The sequence below is a fragment of the Lepisma saccharinum genome, chromosome 1 (genome assembly GCF_977018435.1).
Source record: "Lepisma saccharinum chromosome 1, izLepSacc3.1, whole genome shotgun sequence".
Taxonomy (NCBI): domain Eukaryota; kingdom Metazoa; phylum Arthropoda; class Insecta; order Zygentoma; family Lepismatidae; genus Lepisma; species Lepisma saccharinum.
The window spans coordinates 92,174,401-92,196,581 of NC_139229.1; the positions used below are offsets into that span (position 1 = coordinate 92,174,401).

A 22,181-nucleotide genomic window follows, 5' to 3' on the forward strand; every position below is an offset into this window, starting at 1 on the left:
GCGATAAGTGAAACCCGAGGCACATTGCACAGTGATTTAGATCCAACTTAAAGTGTAGGTCCCGTCCCGATTAGTCTATCTGATCAAAAAATGGACTTAAATTTTTATTATTTGTTCTCTTAATGCTCATGCATGTTTCCCGCTAATTAGACTTACATGGTCCCAGGCCCGGATTTCCCAATAGGCGTCACAGGCCCGGACCTAGAGCGGCACTTATTTGTTTTAAATTTATAAGGAATGCCTAATTCTCGGATTGCCTCCTTTCTCCTCCGGACACACGAATGGAATGACTTAATGTAGTTGTATTGTAAATATAAGTTAACGAAGAATATTTCTTAAGAGAGATAGGCTAGCATGGCTTGGACCTAGTTTACTAGTTTGTTGTTTTAATTACCGACGTTGTTGTTTTGAATGTATATACAATATTGTTCTCAGCCTGGTCGGCGATTGCGGCAAGAACGTGGAGACTGCCGCTTGCTTTTGAAAGACAACAACGGCTTGGCTGCGTTCCGGGGACGCCGTTCCTTGTTACTGGCGGCATTGGCCGCATATCAAAAGCATGTGATTCGCGTTGAATTATTGAGAATTAAACTGTCGGCAAACTTCCGGCAAACAGATCATAACCTTCGTTGAAAACATGCGGGGCAAGCATTGTGCATATGGCCTTTGCCGAAGTGATTCGATTATCGTATGCGATCATTATGAGAAATGAGTACTTTTACCTTTTCCGAAGCCATACAGAAACCGTGAAAACGTAGATAATGTAGCTAGTGTGGAAGGACATATTTACTTGCATCATATATCACTATGTGTGCAGCAAGCATTTTGTAGGTGGCAATGGACCTACACCTGAAATTCCAGATCCTATACTACGTATTTTGCTATTCAAGTGAACAGGATATTGATTAATTTTAGGTAATGTCATTTAATTTTACTGTTATCATATATATTTAATATTCGGGGTGTTGTCTTAGGTCTCGGCGCCTATTCGTTTCGTGGAGACAGGAAAATGGTAAATAGCTAATGTTAAAATTATGTTAAGCGATTTCTGCTTATTCTAATAATTACGCATAGGATACCTCTTGCACAAAATATACCTATCGATTCAGCATAAAAGTAAACGGTGATTGCTTGTACAGTTTTACTAGTTAGAATTCACATTCGTAGAATTGGTTTATTTTATTTTCTGTTTGTCGGAAGGGGCACTTCATCATGTTTTTTTTAACCTTTTCCTTTTTTTAACCTTTCTTCCAAAAGTGCACTGCTTGATGACGTCAAGTTCAAAATCATCCATTTTGAGTTGGCTTCCTTTTAATGAATAGATATAGCGCTTTTATAACACCACGATACGATGCTATAGACTTTTTATCTTGCAGACTATACTTCAAAGTTACAGTATAATTGAATCGGTAGGTTTAAGAAGGGAATAAGTCCAAAAAGTAAATTTCTGGGAAATAAAAAAAAAACTGTATAAGTGGCAGAGTGTGCGTCTAAAGCCCCTATCACACGGAACTGGATTTCTAGTAGGAACGCTCTAGTTGACGCTGGACTGGTTACCCATTTGCTAGTTTTCGCCTCACACGGTACTTGTTATACCCTACTTGTCGATAGTCTTTCGTTCCCATAATGGCGGCCGCGCGAGATGTAAACAACGTATCACTTCACACTTTTAAAATACGATAACTATTCAACCGAGAGGAATATCGCTTCGTATTAAATGGTTTTAGGTAGAGAAGAACGGCGCTGATAAAATACATACTTTACAACATTTACTATACAAGTATGGAAGAATATTTTAGCTTTTTCAATTGTAAACATGCCTTTCGTGCTGTATGCACTCGGAAACCACAGACAAAAAAGGCTACTTTGCAAACTCACAGATTTTCTTCACATGGCCAAACTTTGCTCTGATTGGCTGTTCCACAGAATCTAGTCGAAGAAGTTAGTAGCAATTAGAACATGTCCTATTCCTCAAAACCAGTCAAGCAGTCAGCCAGGCGGCCATAATTTCTACCTAGAAAGTCAGTTCATCGCCAACTAGGGCATTCCAACTAGAAATCCAGTTCCGTCTGATAGGGGCTTTAGAACAACAAAATTCGTACTGGAACGTGAGAACCCTGTGTAGGTATAGAGGAGTACGTGCAAAATAATGTACATGTAACCAGAACTTGTATAAAATGTAAAAAAGATGGTGGATTTATTTCCTTCTTAAAACGTATGAAGTTTTTGCTAGGAAAAAACGGAAGTAAAGTGTACAATGGGAAAGAAAATGTATTCTCGTGTAGTTTACAACACGAAAGGTGATTGATTGATCTTCATCGTGGTGAGAAGTTGTAGGCAAAGTTGCCATGACGTCGTAGAAAGTTTTTTTGTGGTCTGGAATGTAGGGGATGATTTTCCTAACATCATTCAATTTTTTTCGTTGATTGGTAATGTGGCATTGTAAGCTGCATCCGTGGGGATTGTCACAGCAGCACCTGGTTTTTACAGAAGGAAACTCATCTTGTCAAACCTATCAATAAACTCGCAAACCGTTACGTAACCTATACTGGAGGAATCATACTGCAAATGTCTGTATTTCGACACGGAAAAGGTCTCCGTTTTCTCAACGGATTTCATGGACTTCTTGAAATACTTGGGCCACCAGTTCTTAAAGGGCGCAATGTTTGTCACTGAGTAACCGGTCTTTTTCGCACTTCTTATCATGTCATTATAGTCCTCAGGTGTGTGTATTCGGTCCTCCCTCCTTATTTTGCGTTTTGCAGTGCCAAAGTTCCTAGCACACTGCAAGAACGAATGGATTTATTTCTTTCTTACACCTTACGTTGATTTCACGGATCTTTAACTTCCTCTAGGGACTGATTTTGATATATTTCTTCACACTCACGTGTAGAGCGACGCTTTTCGATTATGTCGAGTACAAAAGGTCATTTTTCCATTTTTTTCGTCTTCATTCCTTCCTAAACCTGCCGATTCAATTGTAGCGATTTGTCGAAATTTGATTTCTCAGATGCATCTGAAAGAAAATAGTGGATCATTTGTCTGCATTAAAAATAGGCCTCTGCTCACATCAATCGCGCCAAATATATGTTCAAAGTTTAGAAAAGATTTATGGCCCACCATCTTGAAATGCGTTGAGCGATTTCGTTTAAATGCGCTAGGAGGTTAGTCATCGGGCGTTGGATATCATGTGAAGACCTCTAAATTTGCTGTAGTTATCGTGATAACAATTATGACGACGCCCTAAATTTGAGTGCTAACCACTCGGCCACAGGGTCGGGCACTTATAGCTTGTGTGATGCCCTAAAACAGTTTGGGTTTTTCATTTCTTTATCTCTGAAATGTTATGTAGACCAGTGGTTCTCAACCTTCGTGAGATTGCGGTCTGGAATTTTTTTTTTTTAAAAAAAAAGGAAGTCGATACCACGATCCGAACAATTTTACCGTAACTTTCTAATTTTTTTAGCTTTACACATTAATTAATATACACCCTTGGAATTAAATATTAATAAATAAAAATGACAGTCATAAAGTGTAATAGTTCGGTTATGTTTAGGCTTGTTCACAAATATGAAATTAGGTTTAACTTAGTTGTCAGACATTTCTAACGATGAAAGCGGTCCCGGCGCCCACCCAGCGTCGAATAACATGGGTACCTGGGGGAAACCCTGGGGGGTAAAGGCGGTCAGGGGCGTGATGCTGATCACATCACCCCCACTCACGACCGGATCAAGAAAGTGTGGGGCGTTACCCCCACACCCCCTATACGCCTTCATGGCGTGGTGCTAAGCACAGGGGAGCACTTTACCTTTTACCTTTTGTCAGACATTGGAATTAATTAACCTCTTGCGGCCTAAGATAATTTGTTGAGAAACATTTGTTTAGACAAACATGTGAACATGTCAGCTGATCTTGAATATCCTTGAAAACAAGAGAAATAAATAATTAAACGGATGTGTCCATGATTCAAAATTAGAAGCTGTAATGACTCTAAATGCACACTCGATTTTGACCCTTCGAAAATTTCTCGCCCGCTGCCACGGGCATGAAGTGACGTCTCTCTGTCAACCAATGAAATGATTTGTAGTATATGAACCAACTGTATGATGAATACCCGTAGTGAGGGAGTGATTAGAAATACCACAAAGACATGTAAAGCTATAAATAAATAAATAAATATAAATGAAACTTTGTTGAGTTGTTAAAGGCCACAAAGGTGACAAAGGTTACGATTTACTTCCCGCAAGCAATATCCAGTTTTATCTTATCAGTTTAAAGCTGAGAGAGAGCAACTCAATGCCCCTACCATGTTCAGGTCAGTCTGTGTGAGACAAATGAAAAGGAAGGCATGCCATATAATGGTAAGTAGACGTTACGCAAATATTATGTTATGTTGTTATTTTTTAGTGATAAGTTTTTATCTGATTAGAAGGCTTGCATGTTCAGTGGGATGCACAAGTTTTGTAGAGTTGATCTTATTCATTCGTTTTGCTTGGTATTTGAATTGCTCAGCAAATTGTCCGACTATTGCTCTTGCACCCTACGTGTTTTTATTCATTCATTTTTTTTATTTTGGAGTGTTCCTCAGTATATACTACTGTTCAAGTATGTAGTCTGAGGGGGAAAATAAACACTGTGGTTGTGGAGTGAGATGCGCAAACATTACAGGGGAAATTGTCCTTAGCTATTTTCATTTATTTTATTTTACACAATTCGAATTGTGTAACAAAATGAAGCAGTCAACAACCTCTCTGCACCACAATTAATATCCTTAAAAGCTCGTAGGATATAAGAAAAATTGGTAATATAGCAAATGTTTGCAGGACACTGAGTTACAATTATGGGACGCTGATTTTCATAACATAGTTGAAAAGTGTTGTACATTCTTGTATTGTTTATTTTTTAATTTGTGAGAATCTGAAAAATATTGTAATTATTAATTTCTCACGTATGGTCTTTCAAAAATAGAAACAATATACAAAATCCAATTAATCTATAAAGTAATATTTGAAATCCCTAGGTGACACCTAGGTCCACCCTGTGAGAACGTACACTGTATTCATATAAAAGAGTTAAACATGCTTTCGATATGACGAATTTCATTTGTTTCCAGGTGAACACTGTGGCTTTCGCAAGAACATTAGAAGCTAAATACCTGTTTGGTCTTATTTTTATCGCCAGTTTAATATGGATTAACATAAAAGTCACAGGAGTGATAAATAATTTGCAAATGGCACACTTCGAACTTCCGGAGATCCCGGACAATAATTACCCAGAATTCAACACCTGTTTCATGAGCTTCGTGCAGTGGTCTTTCGAAACCCACCATTTAACTAAAGACTGTGTGGTGATGTTTGACGAGAGTCGACTCTACAAAATACACCTCAGTTTTGCCTCTGGAGTGGACTGGTCTGGTTTATCAATGAGGGGGATCTGTGTTGCTACCCAAACAACTCTCGATGAAGTTCACTGGATCGTAAACCTCACCTCGCACTGGACAGGGCCTGTTTCTTTGTCAGTTTTTGCACCAGATATGGATTTCTTCATAAGCATCCATTACATAAGCTACCTGAGGTCATGCTTCCCTCAGATCAAGGAACTAGTGAGTTTCCATATTGTGTACCCCGTCGACAGACCCCCGCAGCTCTTTAGTTACAGTAAAGAGATTAAAGATTTCATGACAGTCAACAACAGTTCTTGCACAGACTACAAACCCTTTCTGCAGAAGTTGATAAAGAATTATCGACCTTTCGATTTCATGGACTCAGTGCCACGAAATATAATGTGGAACGTAGCCAAAAACAGTTGCCAAAATGAATTCTTGCTTTGTCTTGAAATAAACATGATCCCCACAGCTGGCCTGATGGAAGATTTAGAAGAGTTCTTGTGGCGGCCTGGAAAGTATGCCAAGCACAAGGTCGCTTACGTGATACCAGTTTACGAATTGCTCAAAATGAACTCCCCTTTGCCCTCAACCAAGAAAGACTTAGTTGCCCTTGTAAAAAGGGGGTTAGCCATAGAGCACCACGTCAAGTTGTTCAGGAGCAACAGTGTGATATCGAATTTCCGTTCATGGGAGAAGCAGAAGGAAACACCATCTCTACGCGTGGCTTTCGCATTGAGGCAGTACTCGTTTCTGTACGAGCCGGTGTTTGTGACTCGTGGCAATGTTCCTAATTTCCAAGAAAGGTTTCTTGGTGCTAACTTAACTAGGAATCTACAGGTAAGATATGTAGAATAAGTAATAGCAATTCAATGAAGTCAGCAGTGACATGCGGTGATGTCGACACTTGGGGTAGCAAAGGAAGTTGGTGTGGGTCATAATCCCCCCTTCCCCCTTTAGGGCCCAGTATCCTAAATGAGGAAGGACTACTGAGAAGAAGTACACGTTAATCCCATATCCTTTCGAAAATCCAAAACATCTTGATTTGACTACTAAGCCAGAGATCCCGGGTTCGAACCCCGACCTGGGCATGGGTGTTATTTGTGTTTGTCCCTTCTAGTGAAGGGTCGTTCGTGAACGAGTCGTTCCTTTTGAACGACTCCCTCTTGGGAACTGTGAACTGCTCGCTCCTTCGGAGTGAACGAGCAGTTCCTCTGTGGTCGTTCCTCGGAGTCGTGAGCTTTGAGTGTACGTTGTCAACCGCTCCTGCAGTTCCAGCTCCGTCGATGACTCATGACTGCGAGAGAGAGCAACCGTGTTTTGTTTTGTTTCTGCTGTGTACGTTCTCTGGTTTTCTTGTGGTAGGTGGAGTAGTAGGCGGAGTTCCCTCTCTCCTAATTCTTTTCACTCAAGCCAACTCCAGCAAGTCCTCCCCCACCCCCCTCAATTCAGCTGCACGAAACCAACATCGAGAGGAGTTGATCGTTCCTTTGAACGGCTGCTTGAGTGAGCGAGCTCCGGTGAACTGCCTCCCGAAAAGGAACTGCCATGACAAGTGGTAGTTCCTCAGGAGTCGTGAGCTTTGCTTGTATGCTGCCAACGCTCCCAGTCGATGACTCACTCCTACGAACCTGCGCGAGAGAGGGAGAGGGGGAGAGAAAGAGAGAGCGCGAGAGCGAGCGAGGTCCCGTCTTTTGTTGCTGGTTGTTGATAGTGGCGGTTTTCCGCTTAGTTATGCGTGCAACTCTGTTTACAACAGAAATGCTGCAGAAGCTCAACAATGAAGGAGGGATGAGCAAGTAATTCACCTTTAACCCTTTTTCTGGCATGTTTTCGCAACTCGCATTGCAAGGAACTGTAGAAGGAACTTGACAGATTAGAACATCATTATATCAAACTTACGACAACATTCAGTTTCCGTGCTGTTCCATTACCGTAAAGTAAAAGTGGGGTCGGGAGGCGGAGAGAGCTTGAAAAATACAATGAATGCTATTCTTCGTAGTCAAAGGTTTAGCGTCCTTTCTTCCATTCTCTTATGGGTGTTTGTTTGACCGTGTATCCATTTAATTGTATGAACGTTTGGAAAGTTGGGGAGGGGCTACGGCCACCCTAGAAAATAAATTTTAACCTAAAATTCGTACAGTTTACACATTATAATTTCATTTCAATCTCAATATATGATACTTATTAGAAGGGCGTTACAGGTGCATGCTAACTTCAAACTGAAGTTTTTTTTTAGGAGATAATACTATTTTGGGAGAAAATATGCCTCATTCGACACCTTGGAAAAATACCTTGTTTACCCTTCCCTGGAAAAAAAATACAGCGGATGTATGTTTAATTGTAGTAGTTTATCCATCTTATCGTCACAGTTAATCTAGCGGTACAAAAAAGCGGTACAATCTGTGATTTTTATACTGAAAGATGATGAGCCTAACGCGAATACACCGGCGAAATCGGAAGAAAAAATTATAGGGCGTGGTATTCCTATGCGTGGCCAGACTCGTGCAGTGCGAGATTATTTTGAAAATGAAAGAGATAATAATGGCCCTTTGATTCCGTTTTAAAAAAGTGATTGGGAGTTATCAGAACGTCCGTGATGTCCATCTGGAAGGAAAAGTCCCGCTTAATGGAGATAGACGCATCATAACATGCTATAGTACCACTGGAGTAAGCAGGATTTTATTTCGGAGGGTTGGAATTGTAAATGTGGATGTTAGAAAGCTGCATTCTTTTCCCGTGGGGCGGAATAAGTAATAAAACATTTCATAATTATTAGAGCTGAACGGATATCCACACCCATGCTGATTCTCTTACCTATCTCACCGATACCCTTGTTTGAAAATGACGCGTATTAATTAAAAGCTGTTCAAAATATTGACTAATATTAGTGTAAGTAAATACTTCCAATTGTGTGTATCAATTTATTAGGGTTATGCTTTAAACGTAAGAATTACATCAAAATCTGAAAATACTATTACGTAATCACAAAATACACTTTTCCATACAACATTTGTTCAAAATAACGGAAACTTGGAATTATGCATAAATTCAAGGACACCCTGAAAGTGCTTGCTGCATATTTGCAAGCCTCGCGAAAGATTAAAATATTGGAAAAGTATCGGCCGGTGTCGGTAAATATAATCCAACCGATATCTTCCGATACTGATACCACGGTTAAAAGTGGTTTAAAGACAAAAATTGTATTTGGGAGGTTGATTTAAGAGGTTCTTCAGTTACCAATTTGGTTTTCCTGATTTTTTTAAAAAAATACTTTTAGTTGAAACTTTTGAATTTCTTAAAATTTCGGGAGGGAACTGCAGCCCCATGAGTCCCCCTCGACCCAACCACCCATTCAATATCGCATAAATTCTGAATTCAACCTAAATTTCAGGATCTTACTAAACATTCTGTAGATACTCTTGTGAGGATATCAGTAAAACACATAATGGTCGTTCACTTCCAATCACTATTTGATATCGCTGTGTAGACAACAATGAAATTAATATAAACTATAAAGGATGGATAATATTGAGTAATCGGAACTCGACGTGCAATTTTAACTGGCGAGCAAAACGAAATATGCCACCACAAGTAACTGGACCCTAAACCTTGATTGCAGTGAGATGTTCATACGAACAGTCTCCAGAATACCCCTAGAAAGAATTCTAACCCTCCGCAATAATTCCGAGTTTTCAGCTCATCGCCCCCCTCGAGAGAATCCACCCCCAAAAAGGCCAAGCACGGCGAAGCCGGTTGCCTAGGGGTATATAGGAAGCGAATGCGTGGGTCTCCGCCTCCCTGCCTCTGCCTGAAATGCGAGCGAGCGACGGGTGCATGTTGACAGGAAAATATGTCCTGTACGACTGGACAAAAAAAAAATCAGACTCTCAGACGTTTGGCAACACCGCTTTCGCCCCCCCCCCCCTTTTCACACTAGCACAAGTGGAGACGAAAAGTCTGGGGTTCCTCAAGTCCAAACTCTAGCCGGAGTGACTTTAGTAGCTGTTTATGTTTTCTTCCATTCTTGAGCGAAGGCGGATTCCTCCCCTCTAATTCTTTCCATCCCCTCCCCCGCCCAACGAAACCAACTTGGAGCTGTGTTGGTATGGTAGCTCCTGTGAACGACTCTTTCAACGAGCAAGCTCCAATGAACTGCCTCGTCCGAGAGCATGCTCCGTGGCCTCGTCGTTCCTTTGAACGACTCCTGGTGAACGACTCCTTTCGATGAGCGAGCTCCGGTGAACTGCCTCCCGAAAAGGAACTGCCATGACCCATCACTATAATTTTATCGTATCATCTTCCCGATTAGCCAAACGTGGAGGGAGAGCGAAGTAAAACAAACAAAATTAAACAATCAATCAATGATTTGATTTGATTTATGCTACTTAGTGTCGCTGACACATTTGGTTAATTGCGAAGATGATACAATACAATTAATGAAGAGACAACCACAAATAACATCCATGCCGAGGTCGGGGTTCGAACCCGGAACTCCTGGTGTCGTAGCGTTCAGTGATAACCACTCCGCCGCGGTTGGTTGATTTGGTGTTTTAAGTCCACCTTATGTACAGAGAAGCTAATAGGGAATGAACCTACAGTTTAAAGTGGGATCCGAATCACTATGTGCCACCGGCTACCGATCCGAGGACACTTGCACTCCCCACGGAGGTCGGCCGACAACAAAGATGAGTGGAAAGCTCTAACTATTCGGATACGTGGGTATCGGTAAAGAAAACTGCATTTTTCCTCAGTGGTAAATTCCAATTGGATTTTTGAAACACCATCTTTGTATATGATTAACGTTTTTTTTTTTCCAAAAAATTGCATTGTTTTGATTTCCCTAATTTCTTAATCTCACGATCTTGTTACTGAAGGATCCGGGCTCGAGCCCTGGCCTGTGCATGAGTGTTCCTTTGTAACCACTCTTCACCCGTTTAATTTAATCAACGTTCATCGTCATGGCAGAAGTTAGGTAAAGTGATGGAAAAGCAACGCTAAAGAAAGGAAAAAGAAAATACAAATAATTTCCTCCCAGTGCATCTGCAGGGCATGGTGAAATCAGGAGTCCAGAGTTCTCTGTTTATGATTGTCCCTCGTGGCTTCCATAAGCTCATTAGCTACTTATCGCGATTAAATCTATAGAAAAAGTGATAGAAGGTGGCAAAAATTAAATATATTAGAAGGGATAAACAGGTAACAAAACACACTTTTCTGTAGTTTTTTCAACCATATTCATTTGGCTTTTGGAATTCTGGGATACATTTTTCATTCCAAATAATTTCATTATTCCCTGCAGAGTACAAAACATAGGAAAAAGAATGCGCGCTCTTTACGGGTTCGAATCCCGGCCCGAACTGTTCTATGTGAGGTCCCTTCATCAATTTCATCATATCATCACTCATCATCATTTTCGTGATAACCAAAAGTGTCAGAAATACGAAGTAAAATAACCCAAACCAACAACAACAATTAGAACGCGCGTTCTCTTGCCCAAATTAATACATCCGTATTTATGACTGTTTAGCTTACCCATTTTTTTAATTGGAGGCCAAAATATTAGTACATTTAAATAAATCACTACTAAAACGAGAGCGAGAGAGAGCGTGAGCAAATATTTGTTATTTAATCATTATATATTCCATATTTGCAAAGAAAAGAAAGGAAACCATAATATTTTTGTCTGCGTATAATACAAGTACGTTCCCATTCATATTCAAATAAAACTACATCCCATATTATACATACATATTGTAGAACGTATAAAAAGTTGTGGTGTAAATACAGAGAACATAAGGACTGCAGAAAAATTTTCCCCGAGTTCTTTAGAGGATTTACAAGGGAATCGAAGGGAAACCAATCCCCTCTCTGTCCTATAGCAGATAGGCTGGACGACCTGAAAGCACCGACTTTCAACCATTGGAGCGGGGGGTGAGGGGGCAAGGGAGATAGAGGTAGAAAACTTCCTTTTCGTTTCGGGCGGCTGTCTATACCTGGAACTCGTGAGGCGGAGGAAAAGCCAGCTAGAGTATTCAGCCTTGCTCGCAGATCACATCGACGGACGATAAGCGCGTGGAAAAAATGTTGCATATGAACTGTAGATTCAAGACAATAAATATTGTGATTTGAAATTAATTAGGGACGTGAGATTTGATTGATCTATCTATGCTAGACTAGCTACTCCTCAGTGCACGTCACTGGAAGCCAAAAAGAAGTATTTTGACTCCTCTAGTGTCCGATGACTTGATTTCGATTTTTCACATTTTAGTTGTGTGAGATAACTAATTAAGTAACTCAATTCTCTTAACTAATTTTGATACAATGTTATTGTTATTAGTATTATTTATTCAATTTCTAGGAATTTATTAACAGAAAATGAAGTTTGCAGCACTGGTATTGTGATGTGCTTTTAGGTTTCACCAATTTCTCTCTTTTTTGGTCTTCATTTCTGTTTTCTTCTTCATTTTCTTTCTTTCTAATATTTGTTCATCGTTTCCTTTTCCGTTCCTAGATTTTCCTCTCTCTACCATTTCTCTAACACTTTTCTTCTTCCTATTCTCTCCTTTTCTTTTCCTAGATTTTCCTTCCTCTACCTTTTCTCTCTCTCTAGTTATCTTTCCGTTGATTCTCTATTCTGATTTTCTTTTTGTTCTTTTCTCCTCCACTCCCTCTATTTATTTCCTCTTTTCCTATTTTTACTCGCAGTCCTACACAGAAACTCGTCTTGTGTTCCTGTTGTAAGTAACATCCTTGCTGCGTAATTATTTATGTATTTGCTTAATAAGTGGTAAATAAATAAATACGCGTTATACGCAAAATTATACAGTGATTATTTCTTCATTGAAATACCCGGAAATCCTAGAGTAGTTCCTGTATGTCCGTGTTCACTTTATCACATATCCACTTGGCCAAGAGGGCACGCAAAATAACCAATCATTGTTTCCTGAATATGTGAGTAATATTTCCTAATGGATGTATACAACTTTTGCAAATTTTGTAACTCGGGAAAATAATGGCTATCTAATAGCCCCCACACACCCCCTCCATTTAGAACACTGCCTGTAATTCCTCGTTCCTCCATCACTGTTCATAATAGAAAAGCTATTAATACTTTCTAACGCACTTCAGGAAGGCATCTTCCAACTTGCAACTTGTACGCAGATCACGTGACTTGCTTCCCTCCAGTAGTATCCAGTTTCTCCACAACAGAAAGTAAGTCACAATCTGGCAATTTGTTCATACGGGTAAACGATTCAGGAATTCGAGAGACCTATATACTCTTTGCTCAAACTCAACTATTAGACTGCGCTTTCCTATTTTTTTTGTAATTATCCAACAATCTTACAGGTGTACGAAATGATTCTTCAAAACTACACTTTCCATGTGCTCAACAACGCTTTCATTGTTGGGTTCGAATTTCCTAGAAGAAACCTAACACAGGAGGAGCTCATGTTGAACAACGATAAAAATTTTAAGACTTATTTAAGAGAAACTGCAACCAAGTACGACAAGGATCCATTTGGACTTGTCAAACGTTTTAAAGCAAGAGGAAATCTTACCATTCTGGTCCCAGGATAAAGAAGTGAGCCACAAGGAAGTAAAGAGACAAAATAATACTTAAAAAGAAAATAATAAAGGCCTGTTCGCAAAGAGTTTTGCAATGTATTTCGGCTCAAGTGCGTCCCTTTTCCTTATTTTGAGATCGACTGTGCATATTCAATTCTTTCTGTTAATATAATTTATGTAGGAACACTGTACACTACCTGTATAACTAATGCATTTGAATATTCAGGGAAAGGGAGAGAACATTACAAAAGTATTGTATATTGTATATCAGCTTTATTTTGTATGTATGAAGTTTAAAGGTTTTACTGTGCATATATTCTCTATGAACTTATTTTATAAAAATAAGCTAGTTAAGGTTATACTGTGATAAAAATGAACGCAATAAAACTTGTTGAAACAACTTTTATGTTTCTTTTCCAATGACACATTTTGTCTATCACTGATCATAATGTTATTGCTGAAATATTAGACATTTGTTATTCGAAATCCACTATAGAAAGTAATTTCATTTTGTTAGATCTTCTCTCGATCAGATTAAAAATGTTAACAATTATAATATCACGCGATTTTCTTCATTCTACATCCTGTACATAAAGTATCGACAAAACCACTGCCACATATGAAAACTTTATTTTTCAACTGCAGAAGAGGATATGAAATGTTTTGCATTATACGTACGCAGTGTTCGTTTGATTAAGATATTTCTAGCTAATTCTCCAGAACTCTGCACTTATTTATTTATTTAATTATTATTCAGTGCCAAATAGGCACTTAAAGATTTAGATTAGCTCCTGAATAGCATGTACAAGAATCACAACTGCATGAATTCACATTTACATAAAATGGTAATATACAACCTGTCTGAAGATCTAAAAACTTACATTGTAAATTGCACTTAAAAATCTTCACCTCTCTCCATTCGTTTATATCTTAAATACAGTCCTGTTGTTCTTGTCTGTACAGAACAATGTGCTTGTTAGTTCAATCGAAGAATTAACTTCACACAACTGAAGAAGCATTTGTAGTTAGAACTAGTGAAATCACTAATGCTAGTTTGCTTGTTATAAAGAAATGATCAGTCTTCGTTACTCTCGTCTTGTGTTTATCATCATATCACCTCAGATTTAATTATCACGTAACTATAGTGATGTTCTAGAGCATGGACGTCCACAGGACCAGAGGAAGCAAGTTTTTTTTTTGTCAGGCGGAACAAACGAGGTACAATATTTCCACGTAATTGTATTGTGCTCTCAAAATAATATTGCTTCAGATTGTACATTTATCATGTTACTGATGCGCCATTTCAATATTTAGCTGTGACTGAAAAGATATTATTTGTGTTAAATATATATATTTTTGTTGAATTTCACTTTCCGGGGAGCTCGTCCCTTTGTCTCCTTCTGGACGTCCATGTTCTGGAGATGATTTGACGCAATATGTCCTTCGATCGTTCTCTCCTTAAATCAGCATATTCTCTTCAAAGAGTGAGATAATGGTCCATAATAAAGTGGCAATATCACATGGCTTGAATTAGTCATATTGGATTCTTGGCATACGCCTAGTTACATTAAAATTTTGGGAAGATTTTGTGTAAAATACACAAATCTCGTTATTTTTTTGGATTATTGTCTCCTCCTTCATATGCCCGTGATACTTTGTTATATGTCCATTCTTGTTACACCATGCCTGGCACATAAATAAAAATACAAACCTCAGAATATTATTTCTAGCAAAGTACGAGTATCAATAGCCTACTGCCATTAGCCTGGTCGTAAGGCTATTACCTTGTAATTAAGCCTCCCAGTGGTCGATTCTGGGTAGCGCAGGCGCAGACCCGATTAGCCTACATGTGCATAAAATGAACCTACAATTTGCCAATCTACACCATGTTGTCTGTTCACTGTTTTTACTTTAGGCCAGCACAAAGTTGTGGTGTACAAGAAAAGGTCTTATGAGTAAACTTCAGCAAATTGCATTCAACAGCGCAGCAAGACACACACAACCATCTCTGCAGCGACAGTTCTTCCAAAATCAGCTGATACTCGCTTCTCACATCAGAAATGGTAATTGTCTTGAATTCCTTACCAGTATTTTCATTACACACTCGTCATGAGTATAGCTCAAACGTTGGCATATTTCCGAAATAGCTTTTGCAAAACTTTCTTGTCGAATCAGGTCGAGGTGATTCTTGTGTCACCTAGAAGATTGTTTCCCGTCCACGACTTCAACAAGCTCCATCTTTGTTTTATCCTTGTCTGGAACCTTAACGTTAGACTTTTTATCGCGAGAAACTGGTTTTGACTTTGCATTTCCATCGTCAGTCAAAGTTACGTTCACAAATCTTCTCAAGCTCTTGCTGTGTTTCTTCAATAAACCGAGAGGATCTTTATCATATTTCACAGATATCTCTCGAACGAAATCTCGAAATATTCTGTAATTGGTGCTGGTTTGCCTGTTCCTCCATTTGGGCCTTCCTGATGTCGATTGGAACCCCCAGTGCGCCAAAAAGGCATTGTTTAGAACCTGGAACTTATACCCGGCCAGAAACATTTCATAGACCTGAAACGAGAGCAAACATTTTGTTTAATAAGATTGTTAACTCTTTTAGAAGTATTTTTTTCAGTCACATTGATTGGATTGGATTGGATTGGATTGATTTGGTGCTTTAAGTCCACTTTATGCACAATAAGGCTTATTGGGATTGGACCTACAGTTTAAAGTCGGATACCATTTTTTTTTTGTATTTGGTACAGAGTCTGAAGAAGACCTTGCTAGAAGGTTGAAACGTAACGTTTAGTTTATATTTTAGAATAAAATAAATTTCTGCCTTGCTCAGCATATTGAGTTTTTGGTTACTATTAGTATGTCTCGGTGTTTATTATCTGAATCACATTTTACAATCAGTTGATTTTCAATGGATGATATTCAACTTGACGTCATCACGCAGTGTACTCTGGGAAGAAATAGGGCAAACAAATTCACGTGTTTTAAGGAAAGCGTATGGAGAAGTGAGAAAATTTGCATTCCACCACTTTACACACTTTCCACGGTTTTAGCAGGGCTTCAAAAAATGTAGAAAGTACATATTCCTTCTTTGATCACGATAATCATACTTTGAATCACTTCTGCAAAGACCATACGTACAGTGCTTACCCAACATGTTTTCAACGGAGGATCTGATCTCTTTGCCCGAAATATGGCACAATGAATTGTGAGGGAAGTTGTTCGCTGAATACCATCCATTAGTGCGTCTTGATGTGCACATTAATTCTCTAATTCACACTTGCAATCTGTTGAATCTATTCTAACACAAAGAAATATGCCGAATATCTACGGATGTCAAATCTTATTTCAACAAAAGACAAGATCAAACGCATGCATGTAGGCACATCGGCCATCTTTTCGTATTCGATAGTTTTGACATAACATAATTCGGAGGCCCTCACAAATTTGCACAAAATGACAGCTGTGAGTTGTGTATTTTTTTTTGGTTAAGCCTTCCCAAGGACAATTTTATAAAGCTGTTTAAATCAAAATACCATTATTCTTCAGAAAATCAACAAATTTCACGACGTCAGGACCGGACCATTATTTCGTTGGTTGGGTGAGATACCGTCATACACTAACACTTGGTTTGATCTGATAATGTTTCTTTCATTTTTCCCTTTTTCTTGTTTTCAATTAATTTTTATGTTATCTGTAATACAAATAAATCCATATAACACAGATATCCCAATAAATAAGTTGTTCTTTTTAGCCCTTCTATTTTAAGAACTCGCATGATATATTATTTACATATTGGTATCTAATTACATAAGATGCTACAAAAATTGTAAAGGAAGACAACTAAAGACTGAAAAGAAGATGAACCAGTATTTCTATGTCTGGCATAGCTATTTAATTAACACTGTTTGACATTACTTAACAAATCATTTGGAATTTGACTTGAACAGGAGATACGTACAAGAAGTTGAAAACTTTTAAACTAGCAAGAGAATAGAAAGACGAAAAAATATATTTCTGTACCTGGGTATTCCTTTAGTGCCTAGTGTGTTTGTGTTTATTTTGTGTAGTAGTTATGCTGTATAATGTGTTTCTGTTTGTCTTGTGTAGTATCGGTGGTGTGTATGTATGTGTCTTGTGTTGTAGTTGTGGTGTCTAGTATGTATGTGTAGTAGTTGTGCTGTCTAGTATGTTGGTTTTGTCTTGCGTAGTAGTTGTGCTGTCTAATTTGTTTGTGTTTGTCTTGTGTAGTAGTTGTGGTGTGTTTGTGATAATATTTTGTTGTAGTTGTGATGTGTTTGTGTGTGTCTTGTGTAGTAGTTGTGCTGTCTAATGTGTTTGTGTTCGTCTTGTGTAGTAGTTCCTCCATTCATATTGGGGGTTAGGCGTAGAGCTGACAACTCTGCACTGTAAAAACACATGTCAAGAAACAACAATATAAGGCCATGGATGTTCCCAAGGTAAAATATTCCGGAGGTAAAATAGTCCCCCGTTCGGATCTCCGGGTGGGGACTACTTTGGGAGGTCTCTGGACTAAGGATAAGATCTACGTTAGGAAGAAGGATATTAAATTAGGCACCTGGAATGTTCTGAGCCTTTACCGGCCTGGGGCATTTCAGTGTACAGTTAATGAGATAGTTAAGTATAAATTAGATGTAGTAGCTGTCCAGGAAGTTAGGTGGCCAGGAGAAGGGAATTGTAAAACTAAAAATTATACTTTTTTCTATGGTGGTACTGAAAATCATAATTTTGGAACAGGCTTTTTCATAAATAATAGAATTATATCGGCTCTTAAAACAGTAGAATTTATTAATGATAGGATATCATATGCAGTTTTACAGGGTAGGTGGTGTAAAATTATTTTAATAAACATACATGCACCAACGGAAGATAAAGATGATAATACTAAAGATGATTTTTATGCAGAGTTAGAACAGGTCTTTGATAAATTTTCTCAGTATGATATGAAAATTCTGTTAGGTGACTGTAATGCACAAATTGGCAAAGAAGAGACATTTAAACCCACGATTGGTAAAGAAAGTCTTCATGAATTAAGTAATGATAATGGTATAAGATTGATTAGTTTTGCAACCTCAAAGAATTTAATTGTGAAAAGTACCACTTTTAAACATAAAGATATCCATAAATATACCTGGTCTTCTCCAGATGGTAAAACTCACAATCAGATAGATCATATTCTCATTGATAAGAGAAGGCATACTAGTATAATTGACGTTCGTACACATAGAGGTGCTGACTGTGCTAGTGACCATTATTTAGTAATTGCTAAATTAAGAGAAAGACTCTCAGTGATAAATCATAAGCAACAAAATCTAAAAGTTCTAAAATTTGATACAGGAAAGTTTACTGATGAAAGAATTAAGAAAGATTACCAAATTAAACTGTCAAATAGATTTGATGTTTTGCAGGATTTAAATGATGATGAAAATATAAATGAAACAGACGTAAATAAGAATTGGGAGCACATACGTAATGCAATAGAATCAGCAGCTAAAGAAAGTATAGGATACCATAAACCGAGAAAAAGTAAGCCATGGTTTGATAATGAATGTCATAATCTAATAGAAATAAGAAATCAGGCTAGACTTAGGTGGTTAAATAACTCTGATGATACAAATCTAAACAATTATAATAGAATAAAGCGAGAAGTTAACCGCACGTTTAGAAGTAAAAAAAGAGATTACTTGAAAACCAAAATTAACGAAATTGAAACAAACAGCAAAAATAAAAATATCAGAGATTTATATAAAGGTGTAAATGAATTTAGAAAGGGGTGGCAACCTAAAGTAAACTTGATAAAAGATAAAGACGGTGATGTTCTAGCTGACCCAAGTGATATTCTAAATAGATGGAAGAACTACTTTAATGACCTTTTAAATGTCCATGTAGGAGATAAATCAGAAGTGAATGAAGTACACACAGCAGAACCTTTAGTTCCAGAACCCAACTTGACTGAAGTTAAAGATGCTATTAAAAGCCTAAAGAATAACAAAGCACCTGGCATTGATTTAATACCAGCTGAGTTAATTAAATATGGTGGAAATTCATTAATGTATCAAATTCATAAATTAATCTGTTTAATATGGAATAAAGAAGAAATCCCTCAACAGTGGAAAGAATCCATAATTGTTCCTGTGTTTAAAAAAGGTGATAAAATGAACTGCAATAATTACCGTGGAATTTCTCTACTCTCAACAACATATAAAATATTATCTAACGTTCTTTTAACAAGACTAACCCCATATGCTAATGAAATTATAGGTGATTATCAATGTGGATTTAAACGTAACAGATCAACTACAGATCAAATTTTTCACATCAGACAGACACTTGAAAAAAAGTGGGAATATAATCAAAATGTCCATCAGCTATTCATTGATTTCAAAAAAGCATATGATTCAGTCAAAAGAGATAAACTATATAATATATTAGTTGAGTTTGGAATACCTAAGAAGCTTGTTAGTATGATAAAAGTATGCACCAGTGAAACAGAAAGTAAAATTCGTGTGGGTATTAATATGTCTGACAAATTTACAATTCATGATGGGTTAAAACAAGGAGATGCATTATCTCCATTGCTCTTTAATTTTGCCTTAGAATATGCTGTTAGGAAGGTAAAAGAAACTAAAGAAGGACTAAAATTAAATGGTGTGACTCAGTTGTTAGCATATGCAGATGATGTAGACTTACTGGGGGATGATGTGAATACAATTAAGAATAATGCTAAAATATTTTTCAAAACTGCTAAAGAGATAGGTTTGGAAGTTAACAAAGAGAAAACTAAATATATGCTTACAGGCCGAAACCAAGTGTTAGGTAATAATCAAAATCTAATTATTGATAACAACTCGTTTGAACCAGTTTCCAAATTCAAATACTTAGGAGTAATATTAACAAATGAAAATTATATTAAAGAGGAAATAAAAAGTAGGCTTAATTCAGGAAATGCATGTTACTTCTCTCTTCATAAACTTTTGTCTTCTCGTTTAATATCTAAGAAACTGAAAGTTAAAATATACAAAACAGTAATTTTGCCTGTAGTATTATATGCATGTGAAACTTGGTCCCTTACATTGAAAGAGGAACATAAATTGAGAGTATTTGAAAATAAGATCCTTAGGAAAATATTTGGACCTAAAAGGGATGAGGAGACAGGTGAGTGGAGAAGGTTACATAATTTAGAACTACATAATTTGTATTCATGTCCAGATATTATTAGAATAATTAAATCAAGAAGACTTAGGTGGGCAGGCCATGTGGCACGAATGGGAGAGGAACGAGGAGTTTACAGGATTCTTGTTGGGAAACCTGATGGTAAGAGACCTGTAGGAAGGCCAAGACGAAGATGGAGGGACAACGTTGAGATGGACCTAAGGGAAATCGGTAGGGATGGAAAAGAGTATATAGAACTTGCTCAAAATAGGGAAACATGGAAGGCCTGTGTTGCTGCAGCCATGAACCTTCGGGTTTAAGAAGGCTAGAGAGTTAGTTAGTTAGTTACCTGGGTATTCCTTGTCATTCCAAAACCGACAAATCTCTCATCGTATGCAGGGACGTCGGCTTTAGCCACGTACACTGGTTCGTAAAAGAACGAATAGTTCTTCACATCATATGCCACGTCAAGAACTGGGGCTTGAGGGATCTTCTCCCATTTCCCGAGGTCCGACAACTTTTGGTTTTGAACAAAAACTTTCACGTGGAATCGACGGGCAAGCTGCTTCTTGATCAGGCCGAGAAGCTGGGATTTGTTCACTGGAACTAAGTCACTCGTATTCTTTATTTCGTAAACAGGGATCACGTATGCACATTTCCTGCACTCTTGGATGTCCAGACGTGACAAAAAGTCCTCAAGCTGAAGATCAAGGGCAGGGTTAGGTATCATGTCGACGTCAGAGCAGAGGACGTACTCGGTTGGACAATTCTGTCTCGCCATGTTCCTCAGCAGGTTCTGAGGGTACGCCATGCTTTCCCTCCATTTCAACATGGGCATTGGTCTTTTGGATAAAAGTTGGTCCAGCATCACCTTGTGATCTTCACAGGTGCTCTCACTGTCAAATTTGTGGTCTGGGAGTAGCCGAGGTGGATGGTCCACGGGATATGAGAAGTGAAAACTAACCTTTTTCCTAATATTGGGAAAACACTCTCTGAGGTAGGTGACATAGCGGACAGCTAGGTCGAATTCAACATCAGGGGTGAAGAGCGATACGGAGATTGGTCCTGCCCACGTGGAGGAGACGTTCATCAGCCAATGGGATCTGTCTAGTGAAGTCTGCGTGGCAATGCAGGCTTTCCTTCTGGAGACAGAGCTCCACTCGTCCCCAACTACAACAAAAGTGTGCACCTTGAACTTATGGGGAGGGTCAAATTGTCCTTGAGTTTCGTCGAAGCGAAAGGCGTACGAGTTGTGCTTCTGCTCATGGACAACACTTGAGGTGGTGGATGTTGAACTCGAATTGGCGTCGTCTTTCGTGGACATACTCTGGTTTTCCGTGACGCTAACCCGCACTTTTTGTCTTCTTTCCGATATCGAGACGCTCTTCTCCGTCCTAACCACCATGGACATTGTGTACGTGCTGTTGCCACTGGGAAACGCTGTGTCGTTACTGCTAGGAAAGTAGGTAATAGCGGTATACTTCCTATCAGGCAGGTGGCTCCTGGCGTTCATGTGGTTTTTCAAGAGCAGCAGGGTGAAGATGAAATTGAGAGTTATCATCGCCAGGAAGAGGCGGATTCTTGATGAGGCGACCATGGTCAGGGTCGCCTTTAGAGGTAGAAAAGACCTGAAATAGAGAAGAAAAAAGCGTCTATGAGATTTGTAGGTACACCAAACACATATAAAATTGAACAGTATCAAGTGCTCATCCCAGCGCTGTACTATTTTTACTGATAACTGTGGGAGAACAATCCACAAAAATAACTTTTCCTGTTTGGGGAGAGAAAGTTACTGAGCGTAACTTCTATCTTTCTTGTCATTAATTTAAGAGTAATTAGAGATAAATTAATCTCCGTACTTTTGATTGATTTAGTTTATTTTACTTTGCGTTTTGTGCCTCTTGGCTAATTTGCGAAGATGGGGATGAGTGATGAAATGATGAAATTGATGAATGGACATTCACAAACAACCAAGCCCGAGCGGGATTCGAACCCGGGACCCTTGGCGTCGCAGCGCGATGTGATAACCACTCGGCCACAGGGACCGGCTCCGTAC

At 38.5% G+C, this 22,181-nt stretch overlaps 2 protein-coding genes across 2 annotated transcripts in view; one reads left to right on the plus strand and one right to left on the minus strand.

Annotated features, from left to right (window-relative positions):
* Positions 1-4,236: 4,236 nt before the first annotated feature.
* Positions 4,237-13,300, plus strand: LOC145997747 (beta-1,4-glucuronyltransferase 1-like). The gene is made up of 3 exons (XM_083134638.1): positions 4,237-4,361; positions 5,114-6,223; positions 12,731-13,300. Exons 1-3 carry the CDS (start codon positions 4,308-4,310, stop codon positions 12,959-12,961), a joined length of 1,395 nt encoding a protein of 464 aa, XP_082990764.1. The 5' UTR covers positions 4,237-4,307; the 3' UTR covers positions 12,962-13,300.
* Positions 13,228-22,181, minus strand: part of LOC145997731 (beta-1,4-glucuronyltransferase 1-like) — a 78,557-nt gene continuing 69,603 nt past the window's right edge. The window contains exons 2-3 of the mRNA XM_083134637.1: positions 20,475-21,753; positions 13,228-15,508 (exon numbers count right to left, since the gene is read on the minus strand). Coding sequence (XP_082990763.1) covers positions 15,143-15,508; positions 20,475-21,722 — 1,614 coding nt within the window. The 5' untranslated portion in view covers positions 21,723-21,753 and the 3' untranslated portion in view covers positions 13,228-15,142. The remainder of the gene's footprint in view (positions 15,509-20,474; positions 21,754-22,181) is intronic.